The sequence below is a fragment of the Hippocampus guttulatus genome, chromosome 13 (genome assembly GCF_054856545.1).
Source record: "Hippocampus guttulatus isolate MCC_2025c chromosome 13, RoL_Hgut_1.0, whole genome shotgun sequence".
NCBI lineage: Eukaryota > Metazoa > Chordata > Actinopteri > Syngnathiformes > Syngnathidae > Hippocampus > Hippocampus guttulatus.
This window is the reverse complement of record NC_141273.1, coordinates 14,715,209-14,733,102: the sequence shown is the minus strand read 5'-3', so window position 1 is coordinate 14,733,102 and position 17,894 is coordinate 14,715,209. Positions and strand designations below refer to the sequence as shown.

The 17,894-nt window shown below is 43.9% G+C and overlaps 2 protein-coding genes across 5 annotated transcripts; both read left to right on the top strand.

Moving 5' to 3' along the window:
• Positions 1-123: 123 nt before the first annotated feature.
• Positions 124-5,231, top strand: LOC147196500 (enhancer of rudimentary homolog). Its single transcript, XM_086128056.1, has 4 exons — positions 124-223; positions 3,215-3,302; positions 3,446-3,566; positions 4,311-5,231. Exons 1-4 carry the CDS (start codon positions 221-223, stop codon positions 4,411-4,413), a joined length of 315 nt encoding a protein of 104 aa, XP_085984182.1. The 5' UTR covers positions 124-220; the 3' UTR covers positions 4,414-5,231.
• A 2,133-nt stretch (positions 5,232-7,364) lies between these two features.
• Positions 7,365-17,894, top strand: LOC147196499 (BRD4-interacting chromatin-remodeling complex-associated protein). Of its 4 annotated transcripts, none has more exons than XM_086126623.1 (13): positions 7,365-7,432; positions 8,330-8,372; positions 8,456-8,521; positions 8,718-8,900; positions 9,799-11,013; positions 11,559-11,738; positions 12,008-12,446; positions 13,031-13,167; positions 13,248-13,306; positions 13,623-13,771; positions 13,960-14,054; positions 14,150-14,252; positions 14,406-17,894. In XM_086126623.1, exons 1-13 carry the CDS (start codon positions 7,392-7,394, stop codon positions 14,972-14,974), a joined length of 3,279 nt encoding a protein of 1,092 aa, XP_085982749.1. In that variant the 5' UTR covers positions 7,365-7,391; the 3' UTR covers positions 14,975-17,894. The 4 variants fall into 4 exon arrangements, with proteins under 4 accessions (XP_085982749.1, XP_085982750.1, XP_085982748.1 ...); XM_086126624.1 differs by having other exon boundaries at positions 9,799-11,037; positions 11,559-11,699; XM_086126622.1 differs by having other exon boundaries at positions 9,799-11,037; positions 14,153-14,252.

The window sequence follows — 17,894 nt, the reverse complement described above, 5'->3', positions numbered from 1 at the left end:
AAAATGAAATCAAGCAATGTAATAGGACCATCGGACAATCCCCTTGAAAACTGAGTTTAATTTCAGAACACATTTCCGAAATTTAAGAATCCGAACTGTGTCAGCCCCGCCCCACCATGTAGTTCCGGTTCAGAGGTCAACTCGTCCAAGCAACAGCGAAGGAAACACGACGCCGATCGACAAAACCTTGACATAATCGACCCCAGACCACATTTCAAGCATGGTAGGCGCAGTCTTCACAAAAAGACCTTTCGTTTCAAGTGGAACCTGCAAAAGTGTTACTCGGGACTTTATTATTTCAAATTTTGAATAAGTAAAATCGGCGCCTCTTGCTAGCTGTGGTCTAAAAGTTAGCATAAACGCGAGAGACGTCGATTAATTCATCGCAAACGACTTTCCGTTTTGGAAAAATAGATAAGTAAATACATAATGTTCCTCACAGAAAGTCTTCTTATCACTTAAGTTGAGAATGTCCGACAAGGTATTTATTCCTTTTTGTACTTCAAGTAGGTGTCAACATGTATCATTCCCCGAAATTAATAACCATCACGCGTCCATTTCTGAATGTTGCAACACTTCATCACCAAGCCACCGAGTTACACTTAGCAGAACATTATTATCACTGCAGCTCTGCTTACCTATTGGCTTTGACATGGTTCTGCTTCGGCCGCTGCAACATCAAGTGTTTGACTGTGTATGAACACAATTGGCATTTTGTGTAATAAACATTTTCCATTAACTAAAGTCTCCAAAAAGTTTAAAGACCCAAGTAAGCCATGGATAACGAAAGGCATAGAAAACGCATGTAAAAAGAAAAACAATTTATATAAATTGTTTTTAAAATTGAGAACTGAAGAAGCAGAAAAAAATATAAGACCTATAAAAATAAACTAGTAAATATTATAAGAACCAGTAAAAGAGATCATTATCATGCACTATTAGAGCAGAATAAAAGTAACACACAAGAAATATGGAAGATACTTAACCAAGTAATCAGAAATAGTCCTAAAAAAATGTATTATCCAGAGTATTTTATCAAAGGCAAAAATACTATTTTGGAAAAAACTGCAGAAATAGCAACTGAATTTAATGAGTATTTTGTCAACATCGGCAGTAACCTAGCAAAACAAATTCCTGATCCAACAAACTTGTTTGAAATAGATAGATATGTAGAAAAAAACTCCTCCACGATGTTCCTTACTGCTGTAAAACAAGAAGAAGTATCAAATATTATAAAAACTTTTAAAAATAAAAAGTCAACTGATTGCTTTAATATTGACATGACAATAATAAAGCAGATTATAGAATATGTAGTGCGACCTTTCACGCACATATGCAACCTGTCATTCAAAGCTGGTATCTTTCCATCAAAAATGAAAATTGCTAAAGTTATTCCAGTCTATAAAAGTGGAGAAAGACATCGGTTTACAAATTATAGACCAATATCACTACTACCACAATTTTCAAAAATATTAGAAAAACTATTTTCTCGCAGACTTGATAGCTTTATACAAAAGCATGCGCTGTTAAGTGAGAATCAATATGGCTTCAGGGAAAAACGGACCACCTCAATGGCAGTTATGGAGTTTGTGGAAGCAATAGCCACTAATATAGACAACAAAGAATTTACTGTTGGGGTTTTCCTAGATCTAAAAAAAGCTTTTGACACAATAGATCACAGTATATTATTGAAAAAACTAGAAAGATATGGCATTAGAGGTGTAGCTTATAAATGGATAAAAAGTTATTTAGAAAACAGATATCAGTACGTGCAACTCAACAATAAAAAAACGAATCAACTAAAAATCACTCACGGAGTTCCTCAGGGTTCAGTGCTTGGTCCAAAACTATTCATCTTATATATAAATGATATCTGCAAGGTCTCAAAACAATTTAAATGTGTCCTATTTGCTGATGATACAACTTTCTACTGTTCTGGAATAAATCTGAAACAGCTCCTGACAACCGTAGAAAACTAATTAAACAAATTAAAAAACTGGTTTGACAGAAATAAATTGTCACTTAACCTGAAAAAATCGAAGTTAATTGTTTTTGGCACAAGACCAATCAAACACCAAGCTAAAATTATGGTAAACTCAATTGAGATAGAAAGAGCGTATGAAACCAAGTTTCTCGGATTAGTAATAGACTCAAAACTATGTTGGAAGCCACATATCGATAACGTAAAAAGAAAAATAGCCAAAACCGTAGGGATCCTCTACAAAACCAAGGAAGTGCTAAATAAGAGATCTTTGTACACATTGTACACTTCATTATTATTACCATATATGACCTACTGTGTGGAAATATGGGGAAATGCCTGCAAAACAAACACACTCCCTATTCTCAACCTACAAAAAAAAAGCAATTCGAATTATTAATAGATCAAAATATACGGAACCCACAAATCCACTATTTATCAAATTAAATACGATGAAATTTTATGACCTGGTTGACTTTAAAATCGCCCAATTAATGTACAAAGCACACAATAACCTGCTCTGCCAAAACATTCAGAAGTTTTTCGAAATTCGAGAAAGCAGCTATGATTTAAGAGGTACCAACTTATTCAAAAAACTCAAAACAAGAACAAACATCAAGCAAAGAAGTGTATCTATCAAAGGTGTTAATCTGTGGAATAATCTCGAAACGGACCTGAAAATGAGTAAGTCGCTTGCTGAGTTCAAAAACAAATTCAAAAAAATAGTACAAACAACCTACACCAATCAGAGTTAAAATGATAAATTCAAAACATTAAATATAATGATAAATCAGAACTAAGTTGATAAATAGAGAAAGGTATATAAATATCCATTATGAATACAAGAGAAAATTGACACAAGAGTGTCAGGGTGTGGAAGTATATAATCCCGATACAAACCAAAAGTTGTAAAAATATCACGGTTAAGGGTAATGTATGAGCCTTAATGGAGACTTCTTTCTTCTTACTTTTTTCTTTTCCGATTGATATAAAAATGATTTATTAGATACAATCACATAACGGGGTAGGACTAGATAAGTTTTTTACTTCTTCCTAGTCCCTTGAACATAACTGTGTTGAATGAAGATTGATTTCTTTCTTTTTACTTTTTTTATCTACCTTATTTTCTGTCAAATTATTACTGTATATATGTTTTATGTTCAATAAACAAACAAACAAAAACAAACAAAACAAACAATTGGCTCTTCAACGTTGATTAATTGCTGTCCGTAGTCTCACACCATCCTGCTGGTGCAACCTACCAAGCGGTCAGAGGGAAGAACGTATGCCGACTACGAGTCTGTCAACGAGTGCATGGAAGGTAAAGTGACTGCCATTGTTGTACTTTGTAGAAAGAAGCTGGGGCCAGGTTTCTGTTATCGTTTCAGTTTGTTCCTGTTATATTTTGGGTCAGTGCAGTTTAACTGTTAATTGTCTTAAAAACCTGTCTGTCTTGTACAAAAGGCGTGTGCAAGATGTATGAGGAGCATCTGAAGAGAATGAACCCCAACAGTCCATCAATCACGTACGACATCAGCCAGCTCTTTGACTTCATCGACGACCTGGCAGATCTCAGCTGTCTGGTGTAAGTACGGCAGTCCCCTACGCTTACTCAAGGGTCAAAATTCACAAGTTCACCTATTTCTGGGTTTTTTTTTGGGGGGGGGGGGGTTGTACCTCTGTATTTGTGTGCTGGGCCTATCTGACAGTTTACTGAAAAGTCACTTTTTTTTTTTTCGTGCTCTTTCTGAAATGCTCTAAAATGCCACAGAGATTGCACCAAAGCTTCTGGGAATGTCGTACATTGGGGCCAAGGAGCTATGTCTCGACTGAGTGACAAGTTTTGCATGTTGGGAAGGAGCCAGGTTTGGCCTGGGTTGCAAGTGGATGCTTGGAGAGTCTTTACCTCATGATCACTTGGTGTTTTTTCCCCAAATCTAATTATATCTAAGGGGAAATTTCTTTGAAGGGGAAGTAATTTTGTTATCGGGAAAGTCAACATTTTAGGGCATTCAAGTCAAAGTTGGGTGAATAAGTCATTACAATAGCTAATTTTACATAAAAATCGCCAAACTTTTTAAAGGGAGAAACTTTTTTTTCACATTTTTGTATATATGTGACGACAATCTCTCGCCCTCTTCAAATGTCGGGGCAGGGTGGACCTTTTGGAACTGGGGCCCAAAACCTCGAGACTTCTGCTAGAAAGCAAAATACACATCCGAAACAGCCTACTAGAACATCCGAAATTTGACGGGGCGAAGAGGGTTTCTCATAGGCACTGTACTGACTGCCATGTAAACATGAGCCCACACTGAACTCTGTCGGCCAGGTACCGCGCAGACACGCAGACATACCAGCCCAACAACAAGGACTGGATCAAGGAGAAGATCTACGTGCTACTGCGACGTCAGGCCCAGCAGGCCGCCAACTGAAGCTGGAAAACGTCTTTCTCTTCTTTTCATAGAACCTAGCGTACGCTGTTTCCCTTTGCCGTTTGTTTCCCACTTGAAGGAAGGCATATTCTCTATTTTAATGTTTCCGTTTCAAATAGACCTCATTTACATTAAGAAAAAAAACCTCAGCAATTTCACATAGGTTTGCTTTGTATGTTGAAATTATGCAAGAAGAAGCCTTGACCTATTTTCCTGAAAGAATCTGAAAAGGAATATTGCAGTTTTACAAGAAAAAAAAACAAAAAACGCATTTGCCTGCGGATTCTTTTACAAGAAACCAAAATTCAATTCATGAGAATTAAGTTGGAGTTTCAAGGGAAGGTATGGTCAATATTTCTTTCCAATATGTTTCATCCAATGAATATTGCGTTTGTGGGAGATGAATTAAAAAAAAAAAAATCAGCTGCTATTATCCATCTCGGGAACGGCCATTTTGCCTGCCACTTGTTGTCAACTGAAACTGACATCGCAGTTGCTAAGGTAACGAACGTCAAGACTCACCTGTTTTCTGGGTTTGGTCATGTGATGTTTGTAAACTGAGCCCTTCAGCACTGTGATGTCATTTTCCGTCAACAGAAAGTGGCAGCACAAGTCAAATTGTTGGATTTGAAGTTGTACTAAGCCAGCATTGGCTCGTTACGTTGTTGACCCGGCGATGGGTTCGTTTTTCACCCTGGGATACTTTTGACCCAGCAGTTTTAAAGGTGTATGTACATGAACCCACCAAAAAATACTGTAATTGAATTCTGATTTTTTTTTTTTTTTACATGAATAAAGTTGTAATTTACAGAACAAAAGTTGTCATGTAGTTCAAACTAAAGTTGCAATTTTACAAAAACAATTTGGGAATTCTGGCAGGGGGAAAAAATGAATTTTACATGTGCAGACGGGGATTTTGGAAAATTGTGATTTTTGAGAATTATATCGACATCAGACGAATTAAAGTAATTTACAAGAAACATCTTGGTATTTGAAAACAAAGTGGAATTTAGAGGAACTACCTCCATGCATTCAGAGAATAATTCTAATGGGGAAAGAAAATAGTGGTCATTTATGAGAGTCAAGTCATAAACAGTACATAATGTACTGTGTCACTACAATGTATCAAAGTTGTAATTTCTTGAACTTTTTTTTTTAATTTTGAGAAAATAAAGTCAAGTCATTGTTGTAAATAAAGTTTTAAAGTGTTGATATTATTAAAGTAGTTGTTGAGGAGTGGAAGAAGTTGTCAACAAAAGTCAGACTTTTTCAAGCAAAGTATCGAAACGTACGAAAATGGTTTACCAGTATTTTTTTTTTTAAGTCATTGTGGTTATGGACTGGAGCTCAGTGGTAAAGAGCGGGACTCACCTCCAGCGTCATCCGACTTAAGGTGCTCAGGAGGCGGCCGCCGTTCGCCTTGCCACCCGCTGATGCACACGTAGGATCCGTGTCGTCTTTTTCCCCCCTCCTTCCTTTCTCTCTGCACCTTTGTGTCGTGCGATCGACTCTTGCCGTCTGCTTTTCACACACACACACACCCTCCACGTCCCCCTCCTCCTGCGTTTAGCATCTGAAAGGAGCCCTGAGTGAGAATCGATGGCGCACGGGCTCGCTTGACAGGACAATAAAGCACAAAGAAGGGGTGAGTCTTCTCCTTTTTTTGCCCTTGTTTTCCCTCCCCATCTCCACTCGGTTCTTCATCAGAAGACGTCGAGCATGCGTGCGTGCGCGTCTCGCCGCTGCGTGGGGGGCCGAGACGCTTCCACGCGCCGCATCTTTTGTCAGCATCACTCCCTTTTCTCACAACATCACATCACCCCCCACCCACCCAAGAAAAAAAAGAGCAGAAATTGATGTCAAAAATACACATTCTGCTTCAAACACCCTCATCATTATAACCGTAAGATGAGGGCTTGTTTGGAAAGTGGGGGGCGTGATGTCCTAATGCGGTTGTCGGTGAGGTAAACAACCACCCCCCGCCCCGATTTTTTTTTAAATAAAGGGGGTACACTGAACTATGTTCTATTTCCAGAGCCTCCGCAGCAGCCATGCTCCAGCGGGCGCCGTCTCCCCGCAGCCGTCACATCCTTGTCGGCCAGGAGTGCCCCACCACCTCCACCCCGTCCTCCCCCTCCCCCTCCAGCAGCCAGCGACTCCTTCAGCCAACCGACCCCGGCCGACACTCCCCATGAGGCGGCCACCTGCACTCACACAGACCGCTCTGTATGGAGCCTCTGGCCAGTGAAGTAGGTGTCGTCACGCAAGGGGAATCCTAGACCCTGTGTGTGTGTCGCAGGTACCGAATTGCGAATATGAATCAATGGCAGTTTCAAGTTGTAATATCACCATTCACCACTAGAAGGCAGATAAGGCTTAGTTGCACTGGCACAGGTTTATACTGCCCTAGACTACAACATGAGTTGGAATGATATGCAGGACATACTTTGTATCTCAATAATATTAAAATTCCGAGTCAGTTGATTTTGGGAGGGGGGATGCACAAAATTAGTTCTTGCACTCAAAGTTGTTCTGCTGTTCAGTAGTTTTGTTCCATCCTTGAATGGTAATTTTTCTGCTAGAGAGGCCCTTTACACTGGATTAAAAGATGTTGAATATACATTTTTTTAAAATGAATTTAAATTCATAGGAAACTAGAACATTTGTTATCATAAACACAAATAAATTAGAATTTCTTTTTACAAAGTAGTAGAAGTTAATTTTTTTATACAATTGAAAACAAATTTAAAAGAAAAAATGTATATATATATACATTTTAATCAAGAAAACAATCTTATTTTATTTGAGGTTTTATTAAAAAATGTTTAATATATTTTCTTTCAGTATACTTTTATTTTTTCTTTAGTTAAAAAAACAACTGACACAATCACCAATGTGATTACACATTATATATATTTAAGAAAATAAAACAATTTCACAAACCTGTACTTATGTGACATTTTTCCCTCGCAGTGGACATGGAGGATGAAGACGGGACTTGTCTTCTTGATGTTTTGTGGTGAGTTTGTGGCCTATAATGGGTCAGAAAGTAGCAACATTAAAAAAAAAAAAGGAGATAGGGAATTTCGGAAAGAAATTGTTGAAAAGGTTGTAATCCTGCATGAGAAATGAAATCATAATTTACATGAATAAATCATAATAGGGCGGCCCGGTGGTCCAGTGGTTAGCACGTCGGCTTCACAGTGCAGTGGTACCGGGTTCGATTCCAGCTCCGGCCTCCCTGTGTGGAGTTTGCATGTTCTCCCCGGGCCTGCGTGGGTTTTCTCCGGGTGCTCCGGTTTCCTCCCACATTCCAAAAACATGCATGGCAGGCTGATTGGACGCTCTAAATTGTCCCTAGGTGTGAGTGTGGGCGTGGATGGTTGTTCGTCTCTGTGTGCCCTGCGATTGGCTGGCAACTGATTCAGGGTGTCGCCCGCCTACTGCCCGAAGACGGCTGGGATAGGCTCCAGCACCCCCCGCGACCCTAGTGAGGATCAAGCGGTTCTGAAGATGGATGGATGGATGGATAAATCATAATAATCATTATTGAAGGAGAATAGTTTCAGTGTAAAAAGAATAGTATAAGAGTAGTCTTTTTTTTTTTTTTATCCCGGACTTATATCCTCAGAAGAGGATAGTTCGAGCGTGTTTTTTTTTCCCTCTCCCTATCCAGCGTTTTCCTTTCTGAATTCTGATTGTAATTTCCCCATTGCGGGACAATAAAGGATATCTTAATTTTTAATCCTGTCGTAGTGACACTGATGCTATTTGTTAGACCATCTAAGCGGTTTTGAATTGTTTTTTTTTTTAGCATTAAGCTAAACTTGTATCTCAAGGCAAATGGCAAAGATGTGACATTGCCAATGAAGAGTGAGTATCTCTCAGACGGAATTGTGATTCTTTTACATTTTAGTGACCCTCAAGCCCTGAACGACTTCCTTCATGGGACGGCTGAGGTGACAAAAAAAAAAAGTCTTCTGCTGCGATGTAATTGCTTCCATTTTTGCTCAAAAATATGTTTCCTCTTTTCCCCTCCCAGCTGCGGGCCGAAGACCTGCTCATTAGCGCCTCTTCTGGCGAGGCGTCCCTCTTCGCAGACGCCCCGGTGAGTGTTAACTCACTTTGGCTTCTTGCTACCTCGTGATGGGAAGTAATGAAGTACAAAGACTTGGTGATTGTACTTAGGTCGATTTTTCTAGTATCTGTAGCTACTAGTTTAGGATCTATTAATGGTTAAAAAAAAGTCTTAAATTAAGTACAGAGTGCGAGTACCGTACTGTACTTGTCCATGCGGCCTTCAGAGTCCCGTCTCGCTGCTGGGGGAGGACGGAGGCTCCCCGGGTACGACACCGCCCAGCTGCGTGGATCTCTCCTTCCTGGAGGAGGCGCTTCTCTCATCACCAAAGGGCACCGATGACCCCGGGCACGGGGAGGTGCCGCCGGACAAGCCCCCGGTTGGCCCCGAATGCCAGTTGAAGGAGGAGGTGAGAATCAGGATCTGGTGAAGCAAATTGAATAATTAATACAAAATAATAAGAATGAAGGAAGATTTTATACAAACTAGACATTCACCATTTCTAGAAATTGTGTGTGAATGTGGAATAAAAAAATATGGATGCATGTGAAAGGATACTGAAAAATGTTGAATGATATTGGAAGATATGGAATGGTACGGAATGGTATTAAGTGACGCTCTAAATTGTCCCTAGGTGTGAGTGAATGGTTGTTCGTCTCTGTGTGCCCTGCGATTGGCTGGCAACTGATTCAGGGTGTCCCCCGCCTACTGCCCGAAGACGGCTGGGATAGGCTCCAGCACCCCCCGCGACCCTAGTGAGGATCAAGCGGTTCGGAAAATGGATGGATGGATGGTATTAAGTGATGAAGAATGGGATTGAATGGGGAGTTTTTGGGGGATTTGAATATGTTTTGGGAATGAATCGGGAATTTCTTTGCGGGAATCGTAGTGGTGAAAAGGTTGAATTTTTGGTCAATGGGAATTTTGGGTTGCACATTGTTTCCAAGGGGAACAGAATGAGCGATGCGAATCTGCGATGCCGAATGTCCCATTGAGAATGAATGGGGAATTTTTGTTGGTGTAAATGTTTTTGGGAAAACTGCAAATTTTTGAAATGAGAAAAAAAAAAATATCCTCCAAGGCATGAATTTTCGGAATATGTTGAAGTTGGAATTATGTGAATCGGATCAATGATGTGGAAGTGGATGCATGTCGAAATAACGAGCGGAAGAAAAATCCAAATACATTCACGTAATAACCGGAAATTACAGTCGTTAAAAACTTTTTCTGAGGTAAAAGGATTTAAAAAAAACCCACAATGTTAAAAGATGGATGAAGCTGAAAGGGTCGTAATGATGCTTTTCCAGGTGGCGGCGGGGAAGGAGGAAGAGGAAGTGACCTGCTGCGACATCCTGCAGCAGAGTCTGAAGGAGGCCGACATTACGGAGCAGACGGTGGCCCACACGGGGGACTCTCTTTACCCGCCCATCCTAACGCCGCCGGCAGTCCCCTTTGTATCAAAGCCCGGCCCGACAGCCTCGCACAGAGACACTCAGGCAGCCGTCGAGCCGCCGCAGCCCTCCTTGCTGGCCGTGGGGCCGGGGTGCCCCTCTCTAAAACCCGCGCCCCCTCCTCAGTTGATGGGGCTCCTACCTGGGAACGTTTTCCCCGCCCCCTCGCCAGAGACTTCCTTGGTTCAGGGCTCCGGTATGATCCTCCAGAAATCCGTCAGCACCCGGCCTCTCGTCGCCCCGGCCCCGGGGATAGTCCTGCACCGCGCGCCCCACCCCATTCAACCCAAGCTACCCATCAGCATTCAACCAAGACTCGTCCAGATCAGCCCAAAGCCACTAGCGCAAAAACCCGCTCCGGGTCTCGCGCTCGTTTCCGGAACCTCCTCGCCAAATATTCTCCTTTCGCAGAAGCCTTCCGCTCCGGCCCCAGCGGCCCCTGAGCCGCTCCCCAAACCCGTCAGCCTGCAGCTGCTCAACCAGGGCGGCTCCTTCATGCTCCAGCCTCAGGGACTCTTTCAAGGCCAAAACCAGTTCCTTCTCCCGGGTCAATCCCAGGTGACCATTACCCAGCCGGCCGCCGGGCCTCTACTGACCGCCGCCGCGGCAGCCCCGCCAGGGACTCCCTTCAGCGGGCAGATTGTGGACGGCTCGCAGATCCTAACCGTTCCCCAGAGACAGCTCAACTTCAGCCCCGTGTTCACCACCGCGGCGCAGCTCACCCTGGGCCAGGCTGCCATCTTCTCCCCTACCGTCTTCCAGATGCCGGCGCAGCTCGCCGGGAGCTACGTGAGCAGCGGGCAGGGGCAGAGGGCCGCCCTGGTGCACGGACCGGCTCTGGGAAACCGCATCACGTTGATCAACGGCTCTGGGATGCTCCCCTCAGACCTGGCCTCCATATCCATCGTCAACACCCCCTCGGTGGTGCAGGGCCTGCCTTTCGCGGCTCAGCCCGCGCAAGCGGCCGTGACCGACGCCCAGCTGCGTCTCCAGACGGCCTCGGTGGTGCTTCTCCCCGAGAGAGGTGTGCCCGAAGAAAGGAGCGGCTCGGAGGAAAGTTTCCATCAACGGGTGATGTTCACAGTCACACTGGAGGTTTACAAGTCTGTGAAATATTTTGAAGTCGTGTAGCACTTTAGTCAGGTTATTGTAGTTTTTTTTTTTTTAAATGGTCTACATCTTTCGTTTTATACACTGAGATTAATTAACATTAAAAAAAAAAACGCTACAGGGGGGAAATCGTAATTTAAGGTAAATAAAAGTTGTAATTTCACAACTGTAAATTGGAAATTTGGAGGGAGGGGCTTAACGGTTTTTGAATCAGAAAAAGATAAAGAAATCAAAGTAATTTACAATTTGTCATGTTACATTTGGGAATAAAATTGGAATTTTGAATTTTATATGAAAACAAATCTAGGTTATAATAAGTTGTAGTTTAAGGAGAATAAAGGTAATTTACAAGTCATTTTACAAAGAAAATTTGGGAATTTTATGAGATGATGTGGGGAAAAAAAAACAATATTCGTAAAAAAAAAAAAAAAATTGTAAACATTTTTGGGCAGTTGTATGAAAAGTAAAGTCATCATATTCCAAGTTGTAATTTTCCACACATGCAGCGCTTGGGTCCGGTGATCCAGGAGCAGTTGTCAGTGCAACCTGTTGCCCCCTCGCCAGACGCGGCGACCGTCCTGCCGCCCCCACCGGAACCGCCTCCGGCCCCCGCCTTGGCCCAAGCGGCGGAGGATGTGGCCCAGTCCGTGAGTCAGAACCAAGACTTTATGCAACAACTAAAAGAGGTCAGAACTTAACTCATTCACTCCCAAAGACGTTTCTAAACGTCTTTTCAGACTTGGTCTAGAATTGGCTGGTACTGAATGAGTTTTAAAGAGAACAACTCCATTGATAATTTAGCTTTTCATGATTTAAGGGGAATAAAAGTCCTTTTCAAGTTGTAATTGGTTTTAATGGATATCTTTCAATATTATGATAAATCGTAAAAAAAATTTAAACAGAATTTTTGGGGAGCGGCTTCAACTAAGACATGAAACGTTTGTTTGTCCCCCAGCAAACGCTCGGCTCTCCTATCACATCTGACCTGATGGTTGGAGCGGTACCGGCGGACTTTCTCACCCCGCCGTTGGACAACGAGCAAGAAAGCCAGCCAACGACCACCATGTCGGACCCGTGTCTGGATGCCTCGCCTCTCCTCTCTGACACATCCCTGCTGGGCTCGTCCCCTTCGTTCCAGGACTCGGCCACATTCCCCGATCCAAACCCCCTCCCTGGACGAGAGGGCTCCTCCTCCCCGCAGGACCAAGTCCCGTACCATCAGTTCCAGGGCTCGCAGGCTTTGTTCGTTGACAGTGGAGGGACGCTTTCCTCGCCTTCCCAGGCCCTGTCCTCGGAGCCCCCTTTGGTCGCCAGCATCCCAGTGCCTCATCAGCTGCCGGACCCCTCAGATGGAGGGGGTGCCGAGACCCCCGTCCAACTGCACCCACAAAACAGTGAGTTTTCTCTTCACCACACCACTTGACAACAGCAAGTTCTCTCATGGCGCTTTGCAAAGGTCAAGAGTCGAACCGCACGCAGGCGAGCAAAAAAGAAGCCAGTCTCTGCGGGGGCGAACAATGGGCACAACAATCGCCGTCTCAACAACAGTGATTGTCCCATAATGACAGCAACAATACAGTGGTACCTCGACTTACGAAATTAATTCTGGAAGAAATTTCTTAATGAGAAAATTTTGTAAGTAGAGATGTGTTTTCCATGTAAATGCCCTAATTCGTTCTAAGCCCCTCCCCCCCTTATCTACACACATCTCTTAGCCAATGGAATGCCAGGATGATGCTCGGTAATAGCCAATGGCAGAGCAGCTATAATTATGTTGCATTCAGGAAACTCGGAGCTGAGAGTAGCAGGCCAGATTGTATTTTTACGCTTCGCATCTCGAAAAAAAAAAATCGTAACAAGAGGTAATATTTTCCTGTTGAGACGTTTCATAACTTGAAAATTTCTCGTAATTCGAGGTACCAATGCACAACAAATTCATTTGTACACAAATGGAAGCAACACTGTCTTCTCGCGTCAGCACCGACAGCTGCCTTGGTCATCGAGAGTGACGTACTGACTCCTGACATCCGGTCGCCCTCTCCCAGCACCCAGGAGCACCACCGGGGCGCACTGCCAGCTCCTGGGGAGAGCGAACCCGAGCTCGGAAACCAGCAGGTTTGGGGAAAATGAAAACTGCGTCCCATTTGAAAAATGTTCCTCCCGTAATTCCTCCTTTTGTCATTGGGACGACACAGCTGGCGGGCGCGGAGCTGCAGCCGGAGGAAACCATCACACCAGCAACCCGACATCACAGGTGAGATGGTGTTGACGGGTTGGCCAAATAGGCCTTTTCGTCACACCGATTATAGTGGCGGGTGGCAACCCAAGATTACGTTCACGGGAATCAAACGGACTAATGTCATTTAAAATTGAAAAAGATGTTTTGGTTTACAAATGAAAAACAAAAAAATGCTTTTGGAAAAACAAAGTAACTGAAATTACACTGGCTAAATGAATGGACTCTTCCGTTGCTGGGATGAATGGCACAGACAGCTGGATGGAAAAAAACTGGACTCTCTAACCTGTGCTATTGCGTTTTTTAAGACGACAACATCCCAACTGTTCCTCAGGTTCCAGCAGCTGCTTTGCTCGGACCACCTGGCGGTCCAGCACCCGCGCGCCGGCCCGGCCTTCTGCACTCTGACGGATGCTGCCCGCCGCCTGTTGCCGTACCACGTCTGCGCCGGACACCCGCCCTCTCAGGAGGATTTAGCTTTAGGTTGGCTGATATCATCATTGTCCGCGTCGACGCAGCAAGAGTAATTTCAAAGATGCCAGTAGATGTTCGGTCACTCACTTGCCATTTTTCATTTTTTGCTATCGACCAGTCGGGTTCGATCTGTATCCACCCCCCACCCCCCACGAATCTCGCCTCTGAATCTCACTGTGATGTTGTTCCTCCTGCAGTGGACCAGGAGTTCGACGCAGCGTCGGGGTTCCTGCTCAAGCGCACCAAGGACATGGTGAACAAATACAGGCAGCTACTGGTCAGGGAAACATGGGTAAACAAACGCAAACAACACGATTATTTGTCAGTTTGCGCCCTGGAGAAAAAAAAACAAATAAATACAATTAAAAACCAGAGCGTTTCCCGCAGCAGGAGAGTCCGTCCGCCGAGATGGTGATGCTGGAGCGTCTCTTCCTGCAGGCGGAGCGCTTTTCCCTGGGAGAGGACAGACGGCGGGCACACAGAGACCCAGGTTAGCGATGCGCAAACACGATGCATTTGCTTCAAAGGCAGATGTGCTCATCGCAAGGTCACGGCGCTGCCTCGCCGTTTCGCTTCACATGATCATCACAAGATGCGGCGTCCAAATATTGTGCTGATAGAGAACTCACAATTGTGATTTCAGAGTCTTTCCTGATGTCCTTGACCTCACCAGCATCTTCCTCGCACCAGTCGGGGACCTCGCAGCCTCCGCCGACATCCCGGGCCCCCGTCCCGGCCTGGACCAGACTGTCCAACCGCCCACCTGGGTTAAAGACGTACCGCTCCAGCTCGCGTGGAGCTCTCAGGCTCACCATTAAGCAAGAGTGCAGCTCTCGCAAGGTGGCGCACAGTTTCGCCAGCGACTCGGGGCTCAAGCGGGACCGCGCGGGACAGCTGTCCAATGGCGGCGGCGCCAATGGAGCGTCGCGGCATTCTCGCCACGATGACAAAATCCCCAATGGAGCAGAATGCAAAAAGAAAAACCTTCCAGCGCCAAGCCCACCGGACACCCCCAGGGTTAAATGCCTCAGGCTGGACGCGCCGCCGCCGCCGCCCCTCAGCCCACCGCTCGGCTCCCTGCGAGAAGACAGCTTGCTCAGCGAACATCTGCAGAGCGCCATCGACAGCATCCTGGAGCTACAGTGCCTGCAGGGACAGTCGGCGGGCCCCCTCGCCAGCCCGTCACCAGCACCTTTGAGGGGCCACTTGTGAGGCTCCGCGAGCACGTAGGAACTCCCCGGTGAGCCAACCAAAAGCTTGACTTTTGTCTGTTGCTAGGACGATTTTAATCCACGTATCTTTCATGCCCCCCCTTTTTTTTTTTAAATTGGCAATTGAAACGGTGACACATTTTGTTTGCTTTTAAATCCAACACAAAATGGGGGGGGGGGGGGTAAACGGACCAAATTTTCATCGTTCAGTTTTGGGTCAGATCAAAAATACGAAGTGGAAAATGTAGTCGGGTTTTCATATTTTAATGGGTTGCGTTTACGTGACCTGGAAGCTTGGAAAGGCGCATTCGTAAAGATACGTTATCTTGTTCACAGACAAAATCAATCAGGACCACCAGCCATCAAATGGCAGTACAGCAAAAGAATTGCTGCCATCTGGTGGTCTCTATAGGTCATGACAAGAACCTTTAGCCAGAAACGGGCATACATACAGAAATGAGACGTCATTAAAATGATGGGGGAGCGCTAAATACGGCCGGAAGATGAAGCACAATGATTGAAAGCGTGAAATTAATGCCGTCGTTCACTTAAAAATACGTAACTGCCCATTTTGTCTTTTTGATTCGAGTCAAAAATTTGAATAGTGCGGGGAGGGGAGGGGGGGGGTGATTTTTTTGTGTGTTAGATTGAAAAATTAAAATCTGACTAAATTAATCACTTTCGCCCTTTTGGATTTAGAGTTTTGATTGCCAATTGAAAATGGAAGGTATTATGATCCATGGCTTGATTTTGATTGCTTGTTTAGAAATATGACAACGAAAAAGCACCATGGATGGTTCCGTCGGTGTTAGATACTACATTTTTGGTGTACCTTTGTGCGAAAAAAAGTCTGTTTAACAGTAGTTTTTTTTTTTTTTTAATAATTCTTTCCCAGCAGTGCCAAACTTCCAGGGTATTTATTTTTACAACGTGTGCCAATGTTTCAAGTCAAACTAACCCCAAAGAACTCGTGACCCCGGCCACCCCCACAAACACACCAGCAACTTTTTGGGGTCCTTTCGGGAAACCCGGACCACCACGAGAACACGTCGTAGCTCAAGCTGTGAAAAACAAAGTTTGCGGTCTTCTGTCCCAGTGAGAGAGACGAGAACAAGTTTTTTTTTTTTTTTATAAAGCAATAATGTCTTCTAAATGAAGGCAGAGGACCGGGAGGATTTTTTTTCGCTTGTTGTCGGATGATGTCGCTTCAGTTTTGTTGTTCTGCAGAGATGTCGGCTTGGACAAACGGACCTGCGTGTAACGTGGAACAAGTAAACTGAGACTCATGATAGACTTGGACCAAAAGGACTTTCCCACTTGCATGAGAGTCCGATCTAAATGACGCGAGATCTCAGAGGTAAAAATAACCATCGGGACTCCCTTGAGACTTGATCTGAAAGGCTTCGGATTTACTAGCAACTTTGTGAATTGATCTGTACTTTGGTTTGGTTGTGTGGTCCAAGAGACTCGAGACACAGGACTTACACTCTTAACAAAATATTTCAGACTTGTGTAGAACTTACATGAGACCCAAATGTGGACTCAACTATTTCAGACTTGTTTAAGACCACAACCAAACCACGAGGCACTTCTTGATACGGCATTCTAATGAAATAATGTGGGCTCTGTGGTACTTTGACAAAAAAATTGTATTATTATTTTTGGAAGTTCTCCAAACAACTTTGGACTTGCGAGCAACTTTGGGATTTTGGCCATGACGGCGGGGCTCCAAGTACGTACCAAGTGACTCGAGACTTGTGCCAAAAGGACTTCAAGATGCAGAACTTGAATGACACAAAAGATTTGGGACTCGCGTTGAACTTCCATAAAATCAAATGAATGTGTGTGTTCTGTGCTGGACTCTGACAAAACCTACAAATGAAGTGACTGTACAGAAACATTGCAATGGCAGGACCAAATCAACTGCTTATTTTTAGACTTGGTTTCATCGAACGTGCAACTCATTTGGGAACTAGAGTTGAAATTAGAAAATTAGAGAGGAACATTTGAGAAATACTTTTTTTTGGGGGGGGGGGGGGAGACACTTGGGTTAAGACTCCGGCACAAGACCGAGACATTTGCTTTGAGATCTGCACCAGGTTTCAAGCGGGCTTTATGTAGGGTTAGCCACTTGAAATTTGAGCAGAGTGAGTCAGGAGTTTCCCCAAGCCTTGTGCAACGAAATCATGAACAACTAGAAGATCAGGAAACGCATCACTCCGTACTTCTCGCCAGTCACCTGTGAGCTTTTGTTCACGTGACAATCTTCCCCCAAATTGGTGTTTTATTGGCAAAAAAAAAAAAACAATTATGGTGAAACTTTAGAAAGTATGACAAGGGGGCGGGGGACTGAACAAGTTTTTCCCAATACCACATAAGACTCAGACTGTGAGACTTGGACTAAAACCCTTTCGGACTCCTTATGTTCACTTTTTGAATGGTGGCTGTAAGAATATGCAGTACTTCAGCAGGTAAAAAACTTTGCGGAAATGTCATCCAAGTTTTCTAGCGAAGGTTTTTCATGAGAATGCAGTTAATAAATAAAAAAAAAGATGTCAGAGTGAATTTTCACTCCATGCCACCGCCACTTTTGTCAAAAGCAAAACAGCGGCAGTTGAACGGAAGCCCCTTTTGGAAGCAGCCGCCCTCGCGTGCCATTGTTGCAGTTGTCCATAATTTCCGACACTGACCATTTATAGAAACGATCTGTCCGGTCCTCTTGGGGAAAATAGTTCCAGGGACGGATCATTCTCATGCCAAAATCTCGAGGCCTTAACCCAGCATAGCTTGAATTGTAATCAACGATAAATACGATCGTCTCAAGCGATTGATACCATTTTTTTTTACTGCTTTTACAGACTATTTATGAAAACTGTGATTTTGTACAAAAGAAATAAAAACAAAGTGAATGTGGAATCTCA